Source organism: Bubalus kerabau, chromosome 3 (assembly GCF_029407905.1).
Source record: "Bubalus kerabau isolate K-KA32 ecotype Philippines breed swamp buffalo chromosome 3, PCC_UOA_SB_1v2, whole genome shotgun sequence".
NCBI lineage: Eukaryota > Metazoa > Chordata > Mammalia > Artiodactyla > Bovidae > Bubalus > Bubalus kerabau.
In genome coordinates this window covers 31,946,419-31,969,835 of record NC_073626.1, presented here as the reverse complement: position 1 = coordinate 31,969,835, position 23,417 = coordinate 31,946,419, and the positions used below count along the sequence as shown (strand labels likewise).

At 43.8% G+C, this 23,417-nt stretch overlaps 1 protein-coding gene across 12 annotated transcripts in view; it reads right to left on the bottom strand.

Moving 5' to 3' along the window:
* The window catches only part of ADGRF5 (adhesion G protein-coupled receptor F5), a 134,457-nt gene that overhangs the window by 70,563 nt on the left and 40,477 nt on the right, over nt 1-23,417 (bottom strand). For all 12 annotated transcript variants that reach the window (XR_008711515.1, XR_008711514.1, XM_055571254.1 and 9 more), the window contains exons 2-3: nt 8,764-8,889; nt 1,081-1,135 (exon numbers count right to left, since the gene is read on the bottom strand). Coding sequence is in view for 10 of the 12 variants with exons in the window: in XM_055571249.1 (XP_055427224.1) it covers nt 1,081-1,135; nt 8,764-8,889 (181 nt within the window). In the remaining 2 variants the exon portion in view is untranslated. The remainder of the gene's footprint in view (nt 1-1,080; nt 1,136-8,763; nt 8,890-23,417) is intronic.

Below are 23,417 nucleotides of genomic sequence, written 5' to 3'. Positions count from 1 at the left end.
AGCCCAAAGCCAGCAGACTCCTAGCGAAAAGGGACACAGCCTCTGAATTCACACAAGTGGCTATGACAGAGACACGCCTTCTCTTTATTTGTTCACTGGTCTGTTGAGACATTGGGCTACTGGCCAGGCTACAGAGAGGAAGAGGGTTCAAGGGGGCTCGTGTCCCCTGCGAGTGGCAAACAGGAAGCTAAAGAATTGCAGTGCTTTGGGATAGATGTTGGGCCATGAGGATGTGTCATGGATAATGGGAACCCAGGAAAACAGCCCCTCCCTGTCTGGGGAAATTGATGGAAGAGCTTCCAAGACATGAATCCATGTGAATTGATTTCCCAGACAAGCAAAGGGGGCATGGTGGGTGGGATGCTGACTGTGTGACTCTCTGTGACTCTCGCAGATACAGAGATATGTGAGAGGATGATCAGATTTATGCAGGGAAATGACAGCGTCTGGTTGATGCTATCGCAAGATTGTTGTGATGGAAGGAGGATCTGGTCCTTGGAAAATGCAGCCTCCAGACAGACCCACCTGCCCCAGGTCTCACATGGGGGAGGGGACACTGAGGCTCATCATGCAGGTGTTCACAGCTCTCACCTGCTGTGAGACCCTCCAAAAGGCAGAGCTGTGTTTCCCAGACCTCTTCCTTGGAATTTAGTGGGGAAATTGGAATGGGAAACAGAGAAGGACTTGGGTCTAGTGGTTAAATTGATCCATGAGACTAAGTGAGGAGTGAGAGGAGCCAAGATTAAAAGAAAAAGGAAAAAGAAAAGAGGCAAGGTTGCTGGGTTGAGAGGAGAGAAGCGGCTTTTTGGTGGTGGTACAGGGCTGCTGGGGGAAGGGCCATGGGGTAGTCTTTGGGATCTGAGGAGTGGTGATGGGACAGGACACTTGGATGGAGGGTGTTGATAAGATCCCTTTAATGTCATTTGACAGAGAATGGAGTGCCTTCGCAGTTACTTCTAGAAATTGAACCCTGAGGTGCTTGGAGATCGAATCATGTAGATACCAGTGTTTCAAAAAGTTACAACACATGCTGTTTGATGGGACTTACTAGAAAAGACGGTCAAGGAAATGTTTACATACCAGCTCGTTTTTGTCTTACTGGATCCTCCTCCATTAGTTCATGTTCATGGAGAAGCTGAAAGAACATTTTAGAAAATAGTCAGTGAGTGTTAGCAATGTCTTTTCATGATGGTTTTCTGCTCACAGGCCCAGGAATGTTCAAGCTGAGCGTAGGGCTGCTGGCTCTGGGTCAATACCTCATGCCCTGTGAATGGCGGTCCACCAGCAATGGGAGGGTAGGGAAGATGCAATGGATTGGCTTCTGGAATATGACCTTGGCATTGACTTTTTATAGACCAGTCACTAGATTCAGAAGCGGAAGAAATCAGCCTATCTGAGTCTCTCAGAGTTCCTGCAGCTTGAGGCCTGTCAAGAAGTATAAATTATGCTGTTCTCCATTGCACTGGGGCTTGAATCCTGAGTCATTCGGGCGGCACTTCAGATGAGTCTCACGACCTCTCCTCTGCACTCACTCAGCCTGTCCCCACCCCAGTATTTCTGTGGCCTTGGGACTATTTAGGCTATGCATGTTTAGAAATTATTTTCTCCTTCTCTAGCCTTTTACTCTTCGATGGTTTTATGGTTGCTTTCTGGGGCAAGGCCTTTGAGACCCAGCTCTAGAGCCAGACTTCTAGGGTACAGAGCTGTGCCCCTTACTCGCCTACAACTTTGAGGAAGTTACTTAGTCTCTTTGAGCCTCAGTTTTCTTTTCTGTATAATGGAATAATAGTGTCGACCTCATAGAATTGCTATGAGAATTAAGCCAACTGCAATGTGGACTATACTAAGCTCTTAAAAACATTAGTTACATCATATAGTATGATAGTTAAGAGTTAAGTACTCTGCAGACATTGATTCAAATCCTAGCTCTTCCATAAAATGGCTGTGTGACCGTGAGCAAGTTACTTAACCTTTCTGTGCCTCAGCATTCACCTGTAGTATACAGATACAAATAGCTTGCCTCATGAGGTTGTTGTGAGGAGCAAATGATTAATCAGTGTAGAACACTAGAATAGCTTTAGTGACACAGTAAGTGCTATTCTGGGGCACGGCATCACACTGTTCTGGGGGCACCATTCACACAGAACACCCCCTGCCCCCCGACTGCATAAACCACTTGCTTCATCTCCATAAAGCTCATCTACTGTCAACACGTGGCTTCTTTAAGAACTGACATTGATTGGCTTTGCTGCTGGGCTCACTGCCAGCTCCGAAGCTTATAACCTCACCTTGACCTGATATATCAATAACCTCAGATATGCAGATGACACCACCCTTATGGCAGAAAGTGAAGAGGAACTCAAAAGCCTCTTGATGAAAGTGAAAGAGGAGAGTGAAAAAGTTGGCTTAAAGCTCAACATTCAGAAAACGAAGATCATGGCATCCGGTCCCATCACTTCATGGGAAATAGATGGGGAAACAGTGGAAACAGTGTCAGACTTTATTTTTCTGGGCTCCAAAATCACTACAGATGGTGACTGCAGCCATGAAATGAAAAGACGCTTACTCCTTGGAAGGAAAGTTATGACCAACCTAGATAGCATATTCAAAAGCAGAGACATTACTTTGCCAACAAAGGTCCATCTAGTCAAGGCTATGGTTTTTCCAGTGGTCATGTATGGATGTGAGAGTTGGGCTGTAAAGAAAGCTGAATGCCAAAGAATTGATGCTTTTGAACTGTGGTGTTGGAGAAGACTCTTGAGAGTCCCTTGGACTGCAAGGAGATCCAACCAGTCCATTCTGAAGGAGATCAGCCCTGGGATTTCTTTGGAGGGACTGATGCTAAAGCTGAAACTCCAGTACTTTGACCACCTCATGCGAAGAGTTGACTCACTGGAAAAGACTCTGATGCTGGGAGGGATTGGGGGCAGGAGGAGAAGGGGACAACAGAGGATGAGATGGCTGGATGGCATCACTGACTTGATGGACATGAGTCTGAGTGAACTCTGGGAGTTGGTGATGGACAGGGAGGCCTGGCGTGCTGTGATTCTTGGGGTCGCAAAGAGTCGGACATGACTGAGTGACTGATCTGATCTGATCTGACCTGATATGTGGCTCCTAGCTCATCCCTGCCTTCAAGTGAGTTTTCCTACGATGAGTTTCCCATCCCAAACTTCTTTTAAGTCTCAGTAGAGGAGCCAGATAACCCCCTCCCTCCAGGGTGTGTAGTTTACCTTGAACTCCCTCCCCCCGCCCCCGCCGCCCCCTTACCAGAGAGCACCACCTGAGACAGAGCTTGTTTTGCCCTCTGTGGTCTCTGCCATTTTTTCATAGTTATCTCCCACCTTAACGATATCAAGAAGAATAGTTCCTAAGACGTCTTCAACACCTGGTGCCAGGCACTGCTAAGTGCTTGGTGTGTGCTTGTTTATTTTATCCTCATGACAATCTAAGGTGTAGATACTGTCATCATCTGCATTTCACAGATGAGAAAACACAGGCGCGGAGAGGTCAAATAACTTGCCTAAGGTCACACGGCCTTGAAATGGCAGAATCGGGACTCAAACCCAGCTAACCTTCCTCCTAAGTCTGCACTTATCCACACAGGCACAGCATCATCTTGCCAGGCGATATCCTGGGAAAGCATGGGGAAACTGGGTTCCTCTCGGTGACCCCGTCTCTCTTAACCAGTACTTTGTCTCTTTCTCTATTGCCTCTTCCACCCCTGCCTTCTTTTCAGCGACTAGTATTAATGTCCACAGGAAATGTGAAGGGACCTGAGAGTCCGCAAATGTTCTTGAAGAAGTGAACAGAGGAATGATGACTGATGTTTGGAATGTGCAAGCTCAGGTGCTGCCTCCTTTTCCGTGAGGTTATCTCAGCTCTACCGAGATGTGAACGGACCAAGAAATAACAAAGTCGATATATAGGGCTGGTTCCTGCCCAACTTCCCCGGGAGTCTGCTCTGGCGCTGAGCCTGGGCAGAAAGAAAGGTTCTTTGGCTGTCTTCCTGCCTCCATCCTCCCTGGGATTCGGGGGAGGTAGGGGGAGCCACCAGGAAGCTTTCTCTGTTCACTCTTTGTGGGCTTGCTGCAGGGGGACTCAGCCCAGGAGAAGGTGACTACCAGAGGTCACCTTTGGGAAGCAGGCCAAGGTTTCATTTCCTCCATTTTCCAGGGGTCGCTAGAGAATTAATGACTTGCCACTGGCAACTGTGGGTTAAAATCAAGGTACATTTCAGTCCTCTCTTGTAGCGCACTTCTAATCTTCATGAGCATGAGACTCCTCTCCCTTCCCTCCCCCAATCAGATTTAGCAGGTCTCAAATAGGGTAAAGAAAACTGCTTTTTTAACCGGCACATCCCTGGACAGGAGGCCAGTTATTGAGAACCTCTGCTCTTTAACTATGTCTTGAATCTTCATGGTGATTATCTGAAACTTTCATGGAACACCTCTATTAAGTGTGGCTTCCATATAGCTGTTGCCTACTGGCTCCGTTATTCAGTGAGGAATAACTCTTTATTTCTCACAACTTTTTATGAGAATAACTGACTTTTGATTTTAAACCCTGTAATCATTGAGTTGCTTGCTTTTTGGAAGGAAAGCTGTGACAAACCTAGACAGTGTATTAAAAAGCAAAGATATCACTTTGCTGACAAAGGTCCGTACAGTCAAAGCTATGGTCTTTCCAGTAGTCATGTATAGATGTGAGAGTTGAACAATAAAGAAGGCTGAGTGCCAAAAAATTGATGCTTTTGAATTGTGGTACTGGAGAAGATTCTTGAGAGTCCCTTGGACAGCAATGAGATCAAACCAGTCAATCCTAAAGGAAATCAATCCTGAATATTCATTGGAAGGACTGATGCTGAAGCTGAAACTCCAATACTTTGGCCACCTGCTGGCCAAAGAGCCAACTCACTGGAAAAGACCCTGAGGCTGGGAAAGTTTGAAGGCAAAAGGAGAAGAGGGCAGCAGAGGATGAGATGGTTGGATAGCATCATCGATTCAATGGACAAACTCCAGGAGACAGTGGGGGACAGGGAGGCCTGACGTGCTGCAGTCCATGGGGTTGCAAAAAGTCAAACACGACTTAGTGACTGAACAACAATCATTGGGAAAAGACGGAGGGAAAACATCTAAAAGCACTGAAGCCTCTGAGCTGTTCACTGGTGATGCTGGTGGGGGCAAAGACCCTCGGCCACCCAGATTTGACTAAGCACCGAGAGTTAGACTGCCAGGTCATGGGGCCTGGATTTCAAGAAGGCAGGTGTTGGAGTCACACCAAGAACTGATCCCTCTGCCTTTTATTCTCTCTAACTGGAAAAGTCATTCATTCATTCATTCCAAGCCTCGGTCTCTCACATTTTGAAAAACAAGGAACGTGAAAAACGTGATGCATCTCTGGCAGTGCTGACAGCCCATGTGCCCATCTGGCCTGGGCTCACTGGGGGACAGTCTTGCCTGCCTGAGTCTCATGTCACCCCAGTTCGGGGAAATATGAGGCTGCACACAGATCCTGCCAGGGTCTCTTAATGCTGAGTACGATTTCAGACAAAAACCAGAGCCTCTGCCTGTCCATGGAAAGGTACCCAGATGGGTATCAGAGGACAATGACCAGCTCTGCCCAGAAGGGATTTCCTGTTTGCCAAGCTTCAGTCAGAAGATACAAGGTCACCGATTCCAGGAAATGCCCCACTTGTTGAACTTTACAAGTAATGGGAGTGTGGGGAGTGGCCTGAAGAGGGAGCAGACAGTCAGAAATGAGAGATGGCATTTTTAGAAGTGCAAAAACAAACAAACAAACAAACAAACCAGGGAGCCAGATGACAAATATATAGTCACAGATCTCACCCAGTTTTGCATCTTTGCCTCAATTGTCTCAGCAGGGATCCCGTTAAAATATCTTCTTCCTGGGCATGCGAACCCAGGTTTATTTGTACCAGAATAGTAAAAATAACCACCAAATCTTATGCATTTGCTGTGTGCCAATCATGATGCTAAGCCATGTATATCTGAGAACAGGTAATCCTAAAGAAGCTGAAGAATGAGACACTATTTATTTCTCATATTATGTGAGAAAACAGGTTCAGGGAGATGAAAAAAAGGAGATGAAATTTCCGAAGTTAGTGAGAGTTATAGCCGGGCTTTGGACTCAGGGTTGATCCCAGCGTTGAGAATCTGCAGCCTTGCTGCTCCCAGTGTGATCACTGGGACGGGAACAAGAGTAACTAGTCAGAAGGCAACACCCAGAGCCCAACCCTCAGACTTCCTGAGCTGAAATTTGCACTTTAAGAAGGTTCCCAGCTGGATTCATGCACACATTGAAGTTTGAGAAGCTACATCATCAATCACACTTCAAAAGGCTGTCACACTGTATTTGCACCCCCATGTTCAGAGCAGCATTGTTCACAGCAGCCAGGAGGTGAGAGGAACCCAAATGTGCATTAATGGATAAACAGATTAACAAAACGTAGGATATACATACAATGGATACTTATTCAGACTTAAGAAAGGAAGGAAATTCTGATGCATACTATTAATACAACAGATACATTTTTAGCACTTTACCCTAAGTGAATAAGCCAAAAAGACAAATACTGTATGATTCCACTTGCATGACGTACTCAAGAGTCATCAAAATCATGGAGTCAGAAAGTAGAACAGTGAGTTCTAGGAGCTGGGATCATGTCGGGGGGCTGAGGGGGGTTTGTTTAATGGATACAGAGTTTCAGTTTTGCAAGATGGTTTTGCAGATGGATTGTGTGACAGTGTGAATGTATTTAACACTACTGAAATGCACACTTAAAAATGGTGACAATGGTCATTTTTTTTAACAGGGCATCACTGTATGTTACACCGTGTGTACTGTTACAATGTAGAAGTGGGAGCTGAGTGGCAGCCTAGGGCCCTATAAGCTGATAAGGCAGTTTCAAGGGCATCTCTTCAATGGAGGTCTTCAGCCTCCAAACCGGATGAAAATATTATATCTTGAAGGCATATCTAAAGGGGGAAAGTGGGGCCCTTTAGGATGGTGGTGGGAATATCCAGGAAGATATCCTGGTCCACCAGGCTGATGGAGGAGCTTTGTTATGGATGCTCGGGAAGGTAGAGCTGGCACAGTGGAAGGGTATCGCTGTAGCCAGGAATGCTGGGAATCTCCGGAACAGAGGCAAGGCTGACCCCATTGATCAGGTCAGTCTCTGGCTTTCTCCCCATATGCATGGGGTAAGTAGACTTCTGTACTGACCATGCACATCCTCGGGAAAAGTAATGTTTCCATCTTCTATTTATAAGAGCAAGCTGCTGCATAGAATCACAAGGGTTGTATCCGGCATATTGCAATTTGGAAGAAGAGACACAAAGTATACTTCCCAAATTATGAGAGAAATAAATAAAAAGACAAGACCTAGGTCAAACTAAGAAAGACACAAAAATGAAAAAGAGGAAAGAAATGCATAAACCCATAAAAAATCCTGAAAGTAAGAGCAAGAATTTTAAATGACGTCAAATGTGAATAAATTACACTCCCCAATCACAGTCAGATTAAAAGAAAGAAAGAAAGTGAAGTCGCTCAGTTGTGTCCGACTCTTTGCGACCCCAAGGACTGTAGCCTACCAAGTTCCTCCGTCCATGGGATTTTCCAAGCAAGAGTACTGGAGTGGGGTGCCATTGCCTTCTCCACAGGTTAAAAGAAAAGAATCTCAAACATGCATTGTTTATAAAAGAACCAGTAAAGCAAAGAAATATACTAAAAGCTACACAAAAAATAAAGAATAAAGATCAAGCAAACACAAACACAAAAACAGAACCAACAACTGGAATGAATAGAGGACAGAGAATTAAAATTGAAAATCTCCAACCAGGAAAAGAGGAGACATTTTCTGATGCTAATATCTATCAATGAAAAACTCTTAACAGTTGTGACAGATGGAATGAAGTAGCACTGAAATATCTTTTTGAAAAGCCAGTAGAAAAAAATACAAGAAGAGAAATGATAATAGCAAACACTGATAAGGCCTTTTTACATGTGTCAGGCACTAGTCTAAAGCATTTTGTAAATATTAACTAATTTAATTCTCATAGCAAGCAGTAAATCAATACTATTATTTTCATTATTTTACAGATGAAAAAGCTGACACAGAGAGAATCACATCTGTCCCATAAGATTTCATAACCAGTAATATGCCCCGCTTTGGTGCATGGAGTAGCCTAAGGAAAGAAGATCCCAGTGATTCCCACAAGGAACAAGGGGGTGAGCTAAACTCCCATTAACTTCCCAAGGACCAAACAACCTGGCTAATTTGTTTTACAAAAGCTTGGGTGATCACCCATGGCCCTTTCAAGTATATAGATCTGTGATTATAACACGACACAAATTAACACCTCTTGAAATGTGTTTTAGTCTGATGCTCCTGGTTAAAAAAAAAAAAAAAAATTCCTTTGAGGACGCATGTCCTGCTCAGCCCTCAAAATCTGCTTTATCGATGGGCTGTCAGTTTCATAGGGTGGAGCTCCAAGCCTAGAAGCGGTAAATTCATTAAGGAGGGAAGCCCTTGACATCACCACTGATTCCAGAGTATGACGTGTTGTACCCAGGGTGTTATTATCAGATGAATACCATTTATGGCCCACCACTCCCTCCCCCCATTTGCAACATGTTCTCAAAGGCCCTGAACATTTGTGTAAAGCAGTTTCTGCCTATGATTTTCCCAGGAAACCAGAAAAAAATGTGACAGGGAAATATAGCAGACATGGATTTACTCACCGAATGATAAACAATAGACTCTAAATTCAAACTCAGTGTAGCTTGGGAAGAATAAATGGCAATAATCACAAAGCACAAAGTGGTTCTCCTTGGGGACTTCATGTCTTCAAGTTTGAGTTGCCTTGCCTGAAATGGAAATAAGATGATTTAGAGATAGAGTTGTTGATCAAACTTAGAAAAGGACTAGGAAATGCTGACTCCAAGGTCACACGGCAAATGGGCATTTTCAGTGGAGGGGAGAAAGGAAAGAGCTTAAAGGCAACAACTGTAGAGAACAGTGTCCACTCCAGACCCTGGGGTGATGAAAGGATAATGTCAGGAGAGATGGTGGCTGGGGAAGACCGGGGATGGTACCTGCGAATGGATCAAAGATAGCAGATCTTTAGGTAGGTTTCCTAGAGACAGAGAGAAGGAGAGAGAAGAGGAAAGAGAAAGGAGAAAGAGGAAAGACTACTCAGTATGAAATACTTTTAACCTTATGGTTCAGTACATATGAACAAAAGGATTCAGAGAACAGTCCTTTCCTTGGCTACATGCAACACACTCTTACGTTTTCAGTGCTGTTCTATTCTCTTACCCTATGTCTTCTTTTAAGCCTGGCAGCAATCTATTAAACTGACTTTTGTGTGTGCGTTTCATTGCTAAGTCCTGTCTGACTCTTCTGCAACTCCATGGACTAAAGCCTGCCACGCTTCTCTGTCCACGGGATTTCTCAGGCAAGAATACTAGAATGGGTTGCCATTCCCTTCTCCAGGGGACATTCTTGACCCAGGGATCGAACTCACATCTCCTGTATTGCCCATGGATTCTTTACTACTGACTCACCAGGGAGGCCCCTAAATTGACTTTAAGACCCATGTCAATGGGCTATGCCTATTGGTCACAAAAATACAAGATATATTTTAGAGATTTTTAGAGTATATAACATAGAATATTAATAGAGAATATATCATATATTGATTCTTGATTGCTATCGCTTTACAACGCTGGTGATGATAACAAGGTTTTTTTGATGACCAGATTAATCACGGTTGCATTTGAAAAGTAGAGAATCACATGGAATAATCCCAGATCCTATGGGTTTAGGGACCAGGACAAACTACTTTTCTCTTCTTAGTGACTTTCTAAAATTCATATTTTTGTGAAAAGAATACTTGACAAAGAGGCAGGAGATAGGAACCAAACTAATTGCATCAGGGGCTTCCCTGGTGGCTCAGTGGTAAAGAATCCGCCTGCCAACTGCAGGAGACGCAGGTTTGATCCCTGGTCCAGGAAGATCCCACGTGGCACAGAGCAACTAAGCCTGTGGGCCACAGCTGTTGAGCCGGTGCTCTGGAGCCTGGGAGCCACGACTACTGAGCCCATGTGCCGCAACTACCGAAGCCCGTGGTCTGCAACAAGGGAAGCAACACAATGAGAAGCCTGTGAGCTGCAACTAAAGAGTAGCCCCACTCACTACAGCTGGAGAAAACCCGTACAGCAGTGAAGACCCAACAGAGCCATAAATAAATAAACAAAATTATAGAAGAAAAAATCTAATTGTATCCTTGAATAAGTCATTTATCTTCCCTGAATCCAGTTTGTCCATCTATGAAATGGGGATACTTAGACCTCCTCTAACTCTCTCACGGACTTTTCTGAGGCTCAAATGTAATTAAAAGTCATGCAGAGCTTCAGTGATGCCAGCTGCAGTGGAACCACCCTGACAGCGGAATCCAGAGGGCAGCCATCAGGAAGGGCAGGCATTGGTCCAGGCATTGCCATGAGCATCAGAGGACTTGGCCAGGATGGCACATGGAGAGACAGCCAAGACTTACACGCCAGCAAGGATCATGTTTCAATCACCAGTTGTTGGCTGCCTCCTTTTCCTCTTCCCCAAGGGGAAAGAAGGAAGCATAAGGCCCTGGAAAACTGACCCAATTTGCAGATCTGGCAATGAAATACATTTTTTTAATTCTGCAACTCAATGGCTTCTGGAAAACGCTTCGCAATTTAGGTTACAGGAATAGATATTTAAGGCCAGATGCATCTACCATAGGGAAAGCATAGCAACTCATTCCTTATTGAAAAGCAGTAGGCTTTGGTGGGTATGAAGCAGGCTGATTTAGCCTGGGGGTAATAACTGTCTAGGGGATGAATCAGGTATTTCAGAGGCAATTTAATCTTTTTAGGCATCCACTTTCTGCCTGTATTAACTGGTTCCGTTTTGAAGCAGTTAATCAAGGAAAGAAAATTTAGTAGCTGAATAGTTAATGCTGCTGCTGCTGCTAAGTCGCTTCAGTCATGTCCGACTCTGTGCGACCCCATAGATGGCGGCCCACCAGGCTCCCCCGTCCCTGGGATTCTCCAGGCAAGAACACTGGAGTGGGTTGCCATTTCCTTCTCCAATGCATGAAAGGGAAAAGTGAAAGTGAAGTCACTCTGTCGTGTCCAACTCTTCACGACCCCATGGTCTGCAGCCTACCAGGCTCCTCCACCCATGGGATTTTCCAGGCAAGAGTACTGGAGTGGGGTGCCATGAATAGTTAATGAGTCTCCCTTAATACTTGAGAGCCAGGAAGGGACTGAGGTATTAAAGGGATTGGAGATGACTGCACATCTTTTCATCACTTTGTAATATTGGCCTTTGACAGCTAGCAAGGATTACCTTGATCATGATAATGACCAAAGGTCACACCTCCCCCCCTCCCAAATGGTCATGTCTGGTCCCTTTGTATAATAGCCACTGGCCAATGCTTTCTGACGTTCCCAACTTCCCCCACCATCCTTGGACATAGTTCCTTGATTAAATTGACATCTTTTTCTCTGTTGACCTATTTTGTAGCCACAGAATCACAATTCAACAGAAATACAATTATAGAAAGGACCACACTGTGGGGAAGGGGGTATTCTCCGGATGCAGAAAAAAAGATAATCAGTTCAGTTCAGTTCAGTCTTTCAGTCATGTCTGACTCTTTGCGACCCCATGAATCGCAGCATGCCAGGCCTCCCTGTCCGTCACCAACTCCCAGAGTTCACTCAAACTCACGTCCATCAAGTCAGTGATGCCATCCAGCCATCTCATCCTTTGTCGTCCCCTTCTCCTCCTGCCCCCAATCCCTCCCAGCATCAGAGTCTTTTCCAATGAGTCAACTCTTCACATGAGGTGGCCACAGTATTGGAGTTTCAGCTTTAGCATCAGTCCTTCCAAAGAACACCCAGGACTGATCTCCTTTAGAATGGACTGGTTGGATCTCTTTGCAGTCCAAGGGACTGTCAAGAGTCTTCTCCACACCACAGTTCAAAAGCATCAATTCTTTGGCACTCAGCTTTCTTCACAGTCCAACTCTCATATCCATACATGACCACTGGAAAAAACCATAGCCTTGACTAGACGGACCTTTGTTGGCAAAGTAATGTCTCTGCTTTTGAATATGCTGTCTAGGTTGGTCATAACTTTCCTTCCAATGAGTAAGCATCTTTTAATTTCACGGCTGCAATCACCATCTGCAGTGATTTTGGAGCCCCCAAAAATAAGTCATCAGTTATATAATAAGGGTAAAGGGAAGGTCTTCCACTTAAAGGAAGAAGGCCATTGTTTTGAGAGAGAGGTAATATTAAAAATATTTGACAACCAATATGGCATGAGCCTGACCCATATGAACAAGGATACCAGCTGAAGCTCAGTCCCGCTTTCAGGGTTCCTGCTATGTTTGGGAGGAGTTCTGAAAGTGAACTTTTCTCACCTACATCAATAATGTCTCAGTAACCCTCCAGCTGTTTTTATCAGTGAGGAAGCTAGTGGAGGCTGTTTAACTTGGCTAACGGGAAAAAATTTCCGATCTATCCAACGAAAAGCCCAGAGTAAAATTCCACCGTCAAGGTGATATATCTTGAGTAGGGCTCCCCCTTTTTTTGTAAATCCCCAAGACGTTCATATTTATTCCAAATTCCTAAAATAAATGTGCTCAGTTATGTCAGACTCTTTAAGACACCATGGACTGAAGCCCACCAGGCTCCTCTCTCCATAGGATTTTCCAGGCAAGAGTACTGGAGTGGGTTGGCATTTCCTTCTCCAGCATAAATGGCAGACAACAACTAAAAGACTCAGCGATGAGCAGAGACAGAAAAAGAGAATTATCTTATGTCATTCCCAATTTCTTTATCCTTTGAAATTATAAATTCTGGACACAGTCTACTAAAACTCACCAACCTATATGAGCCTGCTGTGTCTTAGAAAAAGCTGAGAGATATGACCTCATGCTCAGCAGTAACCTTGTGATGGATGAGCCACTTCCTGGTTCCTCAGACTCTATTTTCCTGTCTGTGAAGTTAGAAGATTGGGGAGGGAAACCAAGCACCCTGACATCATATGCCGGGAAGAAGTGGCGTGATTCTCAGCATTACTGCTCTTGGAGGACAAAGGTCTAGATTACTTGAAGCAGTCTTAAACCACATTCTCTCTCAGAGGGATTATGCACCAGGAACATTCATTGTGAAACTGACCTGAAACACATCAGGGAACTGCTCTCCTAAATCTTCTAAACAACCAGGGCTTCAAATGAACTGGTCTCTATCCCTTCATCAGCCCTGAGCAGCCCAATTTTGATTGAAGGGGTGGGAGGAGGTCAAGGAGGTTGTACACCTTGCAAGTTAAGAAGACTGTTCATGAAATGGCCAGATCTATGAGGTCTGATCAAGTTGTGATTCCAAGCTTGGTATATAGAGGGAAATAGTGAGGCTTGTTCTGGAAATGATTTCCTAAGCTCTACACAGCTCTGCCCTACTGTGCTCTCAGGTGTCCTCAGCCCCTCTTCCCTGGGGACCCCAGCCTTAATACTTTCCTTGGTTCCTCCTGGGGAGAAAGAAGGCAGGAGGTAAAAGAAAGCCCACATTTGATTACCCTCTGCCCAGGTGCCTCCTCCTTCCTCCAGTTCAGGTCTCTGCTCCTGGCTTGGGTCCAAGCACAACTCCTACCCTTAACATCACCCTGGGTAGTACCACCCTAGAAGGAAGCTCCCTGGAGTATTTGAGCATTATCTGCTTAAATGGTTCTTATCCTTGCCTTCGCATCAGAATAAGCTCCTGGGGAACTTCTTTGTTTCCTCTCTTCATTTGTTTGTTGTTTTAACATCATGTCAGATCAACTGAATTAGCATTTCTGGTGGGGGCAGGAGTGAGGGGGTGTGTCTGTATCCGCCCCAGCTGTTTCTGATGCAGAGGGAGGTTTGAGGTCTGCAGGTCAAAGCTTTCAGCTTCCCATTGCCCTAGCCACACTCCTGGCACTTTCTATCACAACCCTATGGTCCTCTCTCCACTAAAGAAATTACGTAGAAACAGAATCTTAGGGGGGATGCATTTAGGAGGCAATCAATCAATGGTGGATGAATGAATGGACTCATGGGAGTATAGACTCAGAGGTGATCTACCCAATAGTTGATGCAATTCAGCAGCCAAGGCTGTTATTTGAGGTTGTGTCATATATTTCATGTAGTATCAAATGTGGTGCGCAGTTACAACACAACAGAGAACGTTCCATAGGCCTAAAATCGTGCTAAGTTATGCTTAACTTGCATGCACGAAATGAACTAAGTTATGGTCCTTGTCTTGAAAAAGCTCTCAATCATATCAGGAAGGCATGAAACAGAGACTGAAAGAAAAATGTGAGCTTAAAAGATGCTATTTACTAAATGTCTACTAGGGACCAAACACTGCCCTAAATGTAATTATAAGTATGTTCATTCACTTAATTTGCCTCACAATAAGACTAGGAGGTAGGTGTTTTCTCCTAATTCATGCATGAGAAAATGAAGGCTTTCAGAGAGGTTATTAGACTTATTCAGGTTGCCCAGCTAGTAAATACCAGTAAGAACTGCCCCCATTTTGGCCTGTCTCCGGGGCTTCACTGGTGGCTTAATCAGTAAAGAAACCACGTGCAATGCAGGAGACCTGGCTTCAATCCCCGGATCAGGAAGATCCCCTGGGAAAGGGAATGGCAACCCACTCTAGTATTCTTGCCTGGAGAATTCCATGGACAGATGAGCGTGGTGGGGAAAGTGAGCTGCAGTGTGAAGTAATAAGATGACTAGAAAAAGTTGGCCTGGGGGAGTTGGGTGGATTTTGGAGTGACCAGGGTCACTGATCAGACCCTGAAGGATTGGCAATGCTTAAACATGTGATGGGGAAAGAAAAGAGAATTTCAGGCAAAGGAGAAGACCATAGGTGGAGAGCCTTATCCCTGTTTAAAGGGAACAAAACATCCCAAAGGGTGATGTTTAGCTGTCCGTTGAGCCCTTAGTGGAGGTTGCCAAGGGTAGCTTGTCCAACCACTGTGATGAAGGCTTGGCCACCATCCCTGAGAGCACATTGTTCTCCTGAACAGTCACCATCAACAAGGGAAGGCAGAGCTATTTTCTACTCTGCCTCGGAAAAAAAAAATGAATGCAATGGCTTTAGGGCCCCAGTGATTCCCTGTTTCCTGTAATAGACTATAGTGGAAAGAATACCAGCTTTGATGCAAAACAGGCCTGTGTTCTGATTGCCACTTCACCACTTATTAACTGTGGGTGAGACACTTAACCCCACCGAGGCTCAGTTTCCTGATGTGAGTAATGGGGATCGCAGTACTGACCTTGCAGCATTGTTGTGGAGACTAGAGACTTCTGCCCATGAAGCTCGAAAAAGCCTGGTCATGGTTGCATTTGTTAAGGTCTGATTAGTGCCCTCTAAAATTAATATGTTGAATTCCAGCCCCCAGCAGCTCAGAATGTGACCTTATTTGGAGACCAGGTCTTTAACGAGGTCATTAAATTAAAACGAGGTCATATGGGTGGGGCCCTGATCCAATATGACCAGTGACCTTATAAGAACAGATACTATACTCTGTCTTAGCCCAAAGGCTGAGAAGCGATGAACAGTGATCTTATAAGAGGAAGAGACCTACACAGAGGGAGAACCACGTGAAGACACAGGAGGAAGACAGCATCTCCAAGCCTCTGAAAAAACCAACTCTGCTGACACCTTGATTTCTGACCTCCAAGCTCCAGAATTGCGAGAAAATAAATTTCTGTTATTTTAGTCACCCAGTCTGCAGGTCTTTATTATGGCCCTCTGAGAAAACTAATACAGAATTCAATAAAAATGATACTTCTTTTTATTTTTTATCACCCAAAAAGTGTGAGTCTGACCCTCTGGTCTGCTACCCAATATTTATTATTTATACTGTGAATGTTTTTATGAAAATCAAAAAATGGGTTATCTGACTATAGCACAGAACATACACAGTTAAAACTGAAAGACAGATTAGAATTAATCTTTATGCAGAGGTAGCGAACAGACTTGTGGGCACAGTGGGGGAAGGAAGGGGTGGGATGAATTGAGACAGTAGCATTGACATATATACACGACCATGTGTAGAACAGATAGCTAGTGGGACGTGCTGTGTAACACAGGGAGCTCAGCCTGGTGCTCGTGATGACCTAGAGGGGTGGGATGGGGTGTTGGTAGGGGGAGCTCAAGAAGGAGGGGATCTACGTTTACATACAGCTGATTCACATTGCTGCATGGCAGAAACCAGCACAACATTGTAAAGTAATTATCCTCCAATTAAAAAGAAATCTAAAGAAAATGATCTGCTAAGGAAAAAAGAAAAAGAATTTGCCTTTCGTTCAAACACTACCCCCAGCCCTCTATACACACACACACACACACACACACACGTCCAATTTTTTTAGATGACAAAACTAAGACCTGGCAATGGCTGTGTGTCTCAAAGGCAGCTGGGAGCTGAATTAGTCAGGACTGAAGAGATTAATTAAGGAGTTCAAAAATTCTAGATAATGATATTGACCTATAGTAGACAAGTCATTTGTCCTATAATGGTGGAGAATAATTGTCAGCAAAGCTGACGATGGTGATGGTGATGGCGGTGATGGTGGTGGTTAGAGATCACTGATATTAGGTCTGTTTCAGGCATAGAGCTATTTCAGTATTCATAGTGCTGTTACACCTGTCTCAGGCCTAATGCTATAAGAGGCATAGAAGCTCTCTTCAAGAAATATGTCATTTAACCCTCTCAATTAATCCTATAATATCACTAAATTATCCTTAATTATTCCATATTCATATATGGAAATGGAAGGTTAGAAGGATGAGTAACTCACCAAGGTCAATCAGCTGATACGTAGTAGTGACAAAATTATAAACTTAGCCATCTATTCCTTTGGGAAAATGGTACCATTTGGGTTAGGGATCTTTTTGGGGGTTATCAACAAGAATAAATGAAAAGCTTTCTCTATGTGAACCCTAGTCCAGCCAACTGAGTTCCAGCCTCACCTTGCTACTGATTCATTCATGATCTGGGGCAAGTCACTTCACCTCTCTGCATCTCAATTTTCTTTTTGGCAAAGCCAAGGAGTTGATGGCCCTTGGCAATTTCAAAATTGAGGTGAAAGACATGGACTCTGATGGTCCCATTGCTGTTCAAAGAGTCTAAAATTTCTCACAGTTATTTCAAATCCATTGTAACCTCACTTAGGTTTCCAAGCCTAATCATAACTCTCTCTTGCATTTGTCTACTCCACCTCTGATTGACTATGCTAGCTAAGCCTTCACTGCCCCACACAGGCACCACTGCGATGGCTTCCCTTCTTTTCCTCTCTCCCCTACCATCTTCATAGATACAAGATTGACCTTCTGCAAGCGCTCGTCACACCTGTTACCTCTGTTCAGCTCTCCACTGCTTCCAGAACAAAAGCAATGGTGTTTGCTGATGCTGGAGGCCCTCCATGACCTGGATCTTATTTTTCAGATCTGGCATATTTAATAAGCATCTATCACATTTACACAACTAAAGCTGGTAACTTTTTCATCATTTAAAATAGTGCAAGACAGATCTTGAGCTAGGAGTAGTTTTGCTTTTAAAATTAAGACTATGGTCTGGGACTTCCCTGGCAGTCCAGTGGTTAAGACTCTGAGCTCCTGAAGCAGGGGGAAGGGGTTCGATAGCTGGCTGAGGAACTAAGATTTCACATGCCACACAGCATGTCCTAAAGATAAATAAATAAATAAAAATAAAACAACAACAAAAAAACTATGAAAAAAAGGGAGGGGGACAGAAAATGCAAGCAGATAATTAAATAAACATTAAAAGAAAAACACCGTGGTCAAACCTTCGCAGTTGATGTTTTATTCACTGACTCCACCAGCCCCACAGGCAATAATGAATAGAGAAGCAGGGACTTTGCCTTCAGATATGAACCTGAATTGAAAGTTTCTTTTTTAGCCTTTCTGAAACTTGGTTTACTCGTTTGCAAAATGGATTGTTGAGAATTAAATAATAAATAAAATAAATAAATAAAATAGTGCAAGAGATTTTCCATTGTCCATTCAAAGGTAAAAACATGAAAATTAATCTTTGAGATGTAAGAGTAATTATTTGCTCAAACTATTTTTCACTCTTTGGCAAAACCAAAGTAATCCTGTGATTTACTTGGTTTCTTAATCTCCGTTTTTTTCCTGCCCCTTTGCCTCAACATTATTGCTGCATATTCAGTTCTACCCACCCTTCAGTGCTCAGGAAAATGACTACATCCTGGTTGGAGATTCTCTGCTTTGTTCAGCTATAAATGGGAGGTCAGGTATATAGAACACAAGAAATCTCATTAAAAAGTAGAAGAGAAAGAGTGGCAATTCTTCCCATAGGTAAACTTCTTGGTTTTAGATCATGCACAGAAGGTGATGCTATATACATGGCTTTCTTTTTAATAAAAGAAGAATTGCATTGTATGCTAGGACACTAACAAGGTAAGCCATGCATCTTGGCCTGCGTCTGACTAACTGAACAGGTTATTGTATTCTTTGAAAGAATCCAAAGATATATCTTATGTTTTGTTCTATATATACACATATATATATATGCCTGAGTCATGTACTTCTGATCAAAATAGAGACCAGATGAGAGACTAAAAATAAATATGCATATATATTATTCTACTATTAGAGAATAATTCAAAGCAGAGTTCTTCTTAATGCAGATGATGGATGGTAGTAGCAAATTTCAGGACTTTCATTGAAAATTTGACTGACATTATTATTCTTTATGGGCTTTCCAGGCGGTGCTAGTGATAAAAAACATGCCTGCCAATGCATGATACACAAGACACTTGGGTTTAATCCCTGGGTTGGAAAGATACCCTGGAGGAGGGCATGGCAATCCATTCCAGTATTCTTGCCTATAGAATCCCAGGGACATAGGAGCCTGGTAGACTACAGTCCATGGGGTTGCAAAGAGCCAGACATGACTGAAGCAACTTAGCACGCACACATGGGCTTCCCAGGTGACTCAGTTGGTAAAGAATCCACCTGTAGATGTAGGAGATTCAGGAGATGCGAGTGTGATCCCTGGGTCAGGAAGATCCCCTGGAGAAGAAAATGGCTACCCACTCCAATGTTCTGGCCTGGAAAATCCCACAGAGGAGCATGGTGAGTTACAGTCCATGGGGTCACAAAGAGTCAGACACGATTAGTGACTGACCAAAGAGCATATTATTCTTTGCTCAAGACTGCAATAAAGACAGGATGGCATCAATAATCTCCCTCCTGGAGTGCAGAAGTACAGATTAAAAACCCTCAAGGGCTCCTCTAACAGCCCGCCTTCACAAATCTGTGTTTTCAACAGCAAAAGGTGATGACTTGCCTTTACTGACCTTATCTAATGAGATGAATCTCCCTTGCACATGCAGAACTATAAACTAAATATTTATTTAACACAAACACAAAACACAATACCAATAAAAGAACTGCCTTGAAAAATTTTTTTGTTTGTTTCATTTTCCTTTGCCTTAAAATAAGGTTCAGGAGAAGCATTGTGTCAGGGTAACTCAGTCCTATCAGATTAGAGAGGAACATTTGTTTGTACACAATGGGGTCAAGTTTTCCAAAACACACGCACATGTGTGCGGCGTTGATAACCTTTCATCCTTCTTGTTGTAAATCACTGGAGGATTTTACAGCAGGAGATTGCCATCTCCATGAAACCAGTAAGTTCCTAACTCTGTTCTTGTCTCAACCATCTTGGTACTTTCATTTACCACGTGGAGGGGTTTTCCTAAGCCCTGGCAAGACAATGCCTGAGGTGTTTTTCAGCTGCCATGGAGGGTGGCCCTGGGGTTGGCTGTGAGACTCCAAGGGCTTGGGCATGGGTCCAAGCCTTACAGTTTTGTGGTCTTACTCTTTATGAGGTAAGATCTGAAATAATACTGAGTCTTCCAATAGCAACAATAATGGGCCAATCAGAGCAGTCTCTGATCACTGCAAGAACAGAGGTCCTGGGCCCAAGGGCCCAGGCAAGCGACTGAGTGATGGAGGCAGAGACTGGAGGCGACACTCCAGACCCTCCAGGGGCCCCAGGGTAGCACTTATTTCTTTACCATGTGGTTTAAATTATTCCAACATTTTAGTAATTGGCAGGATCCTCTTAGATCTTTGTAGTCCCTCGCTTCCTACCTCCCAGTTCCTCCATCTCCCTGACATCAGGCATGGGGTCCTTGGCCAATGACTTCACTTCTCTTAAATTTCTATTTTCCTCCCTAGGCATTTTGTTAGAATTTAAGAATAGTGGATGACAGGGAACTATATTCAATAATTTGTAATAACTTATAATGGAAAAGAATATATATGTATAACAATCATTTTGCTGTACAACAAAAACTAACAGAACATGGTAAGTCAACTATACTTCAATAAAAATAATTATTTGCCTATTTTGAAGAAAAGATGTGTGTGCTACTTAAAATGAAAAAAAAATACAGATTAAAACTTACAGATTAAATATTATGTATTAATTAAATATTACAGATTAAAACTCCCTCCCCCCAAATATAGCACACTGGGAAGTCATGGCCATTCCAAGATTTTCTTAATCTGGATAGTCTGACTTTTGTCCTCATCTCATCATGAAAGGGCTTCCCTGGTAGCTCAGACAGTAAAGTGTCTGCCTACAGTGCAGGAGACCCAGGTTTGATCCCTGGGTCAGGAAGATCCCCTGGAGAAGGAAATGGCAACGCACTCCAGTATTCATGCCTGGAAAATCCCATGGAACGAGGAGCCTGGTGGGCTACAATCCATGGGGTCGCAGAGTTGGACACGACTGAGCGACTTCACTTCACTTCACTTTATCATGAAAAGCATTTTCTAAAGTGTGATATTCTTCACTAATCCTCGTCCTTCCTGATTTCTTGTTGGTTTCTGACAACACTTAGCTGCTCCTCCTTCATGCCTTCCCCTTTTTCTCCTTCACTTCACTTTGGGGTCTCTCTTCACTTCAGTCTTTTCTCCTTTCCCTCCTCCTATGATTCCGTCCTCCTCATCCTACACTGTCTGAGTGTAGGCTTGCAAACCTCCCCTGGGTCCTTGGCTGATTTCTCTTGACACTCTTAGGGAGCTTGTCCATGTATACAGCTTTAACTATCCACTTATATGAGAATCCCCCAAACTTTATTTCCACCTTAGTCACTTCTCTAACATCTTCCCAAATGCACTATTTCCACCTGGGTCTAAATTCAGCTCATCCGGAACTAATGCGTCTCTTCTCTCCTAACCCATCTCTTCCCAGATTGACAAACTGCTGGCTTCTTTCTCCAGGTTCCCAGGCTCACAACCCCACAGGTATTCTGGGTCACAAGCCTTGAGGGCAGGAATGAGAGGAGCAATTCAGCCATTCGCTCAGTCTTGTGAATACCTCCAGCGCCCGCATTTTCTTTCCCTCGGCCGCCATATTGGTGTGGATGGTATCATCTCCTCAGAACCATTATCACCAGAATGACTGCAGCAACCTTCCTCTTTCCCTCCCTGTCCAATATCCAATACCATCTGCCAATTCATTTGCCTAGAACACTATTTGTCATATATTGCTACTATGCCGTAGTCAGATACCCTAAACATTCTCAAATGCTCAGAGGAAATCTGGGCTAATTCACCTGGCAAGCATGGTTACCACAACTGAATGTAAACCCAGATTCAACACAATTTTCTTCTGTAACACTTGGAGACAGAACTGGCTGGCTGACCTACTCGCAAGCATTTATTGTACCTTCTTTTGCAAAATGTGTCATAAATATTAACACTAAGTATTGGTTGAAGTGATTGCTACCTCTTAACTTCTTCTCACACTATTCTTGGCAACCTGAAATGCCCCATTTCTCCCTTCTGAGATTTACTCATTATTTCAGGTCTTTTGTACTCCCTTAGTAGCAACAAGAATTGCTATCATTTATCAAGCTTTAGCTATATTCCAGGCTTCCCTCAGTCAGAAAAGAATCTGCCTGCAATGCAGGAGACCTGGGTTCAATTCCAGGATCAGGAAGATCCCTTGGAGAAGGAAATGGCAATCCACTCCAGTATTCTTTCCTGGAGGATCCCATGGACAGAGGAGCCTGGCGGGCTACAGTCCACGGGGTCGCAAGAGTCGGACACGACTTAGCGACTAAACCACCACCACCAGCTATATGCCGGTCATTAGACTGATCGGTGTACCTGATGTGCTAGGCTCATTTTAATCCTTAAACCCTATATTGTTAGAACTATCAGTTATCCCCATTTTACCAACTAAGAAACTGAAACGGGTAAATTAAATCATACACCCAAAGTCACACAATAATAACCAATTCTGTTGTTAAATCTGAACTCTTACCCTTTGTGTGGAATAGACTGCATCTCCCTCCCTGGCTACTTCTCTGGCCGTGCTGCTGCTGCTGCCAAGTCGCTTCAGTCGTGTCCGACTCTGTGCGACCCCATGGACTGCAGCCTACCAGGCTTCTCCATCCATGGGATTCTCCAGGCAAGAACACTGGAGTGGGTTGCCATTTCCTTCTCCAATACTTCTCTGGCCGTAGCATGCATATTTTTCTGTAGCTCTATTGTGGTTTTTGGAGCACAGCATAGTTATTAGGCATATGGACTGGTCAGACTGCCTACTTGCCAGCTTTCTGTGCCTCGGGCAACTTAGTTAAAATTGTGTGTCCTTTTGTCTATAAATTAGGTATTATAATAGAAACTGAGACATGGGATTATTGAAATAACTACATGACTTAACCACCTTTGTAAAGTACTGAACACAGTGCCTAGCACAAACTAAGTACTCAGTAAACATTACCTGTTATTATTAAAATCCCCAGGGCCAGTGCTTTGCCTCCTGTTATGAGTGGAGAGCGCAATGGCACCCCACTCCAGTACTCCTGCCTGGAAAATCCCATGGATGGAGGAGCCTGGTGGGCTGCAGTCCATGGGGTCACTAAGAGTCGGACACGACTGAGCGACTTCATTTTCACTTTTCACTTTCCACTTTCATGCATTGGAGAAGGAAATGGCAACCCACTCCAGTGTTCTTGCCTGGAGAATCCCAAGGACGGGGGAGCCTGGTGGGCTGCCGTCTGTGGGGTCACACAGAGTCGGACACGACTGAAGTGACTTAGCAGCAGCAGGAGTATTAACTGATTAAAGGAAAGGATTCTTTGTCTTTGTAATTCCACAGCTCTTTGCACATCTATCAGTATAGATGCTTCTACTAAGCTGTGACTTTAAAGGTTTCACTTTTGTGATTATCTTTTAGGAAACGGGCAAGACTCCAATTATTTTAACCATCATCACCACAATCAGGCAATGTGAGTTGAAATGCT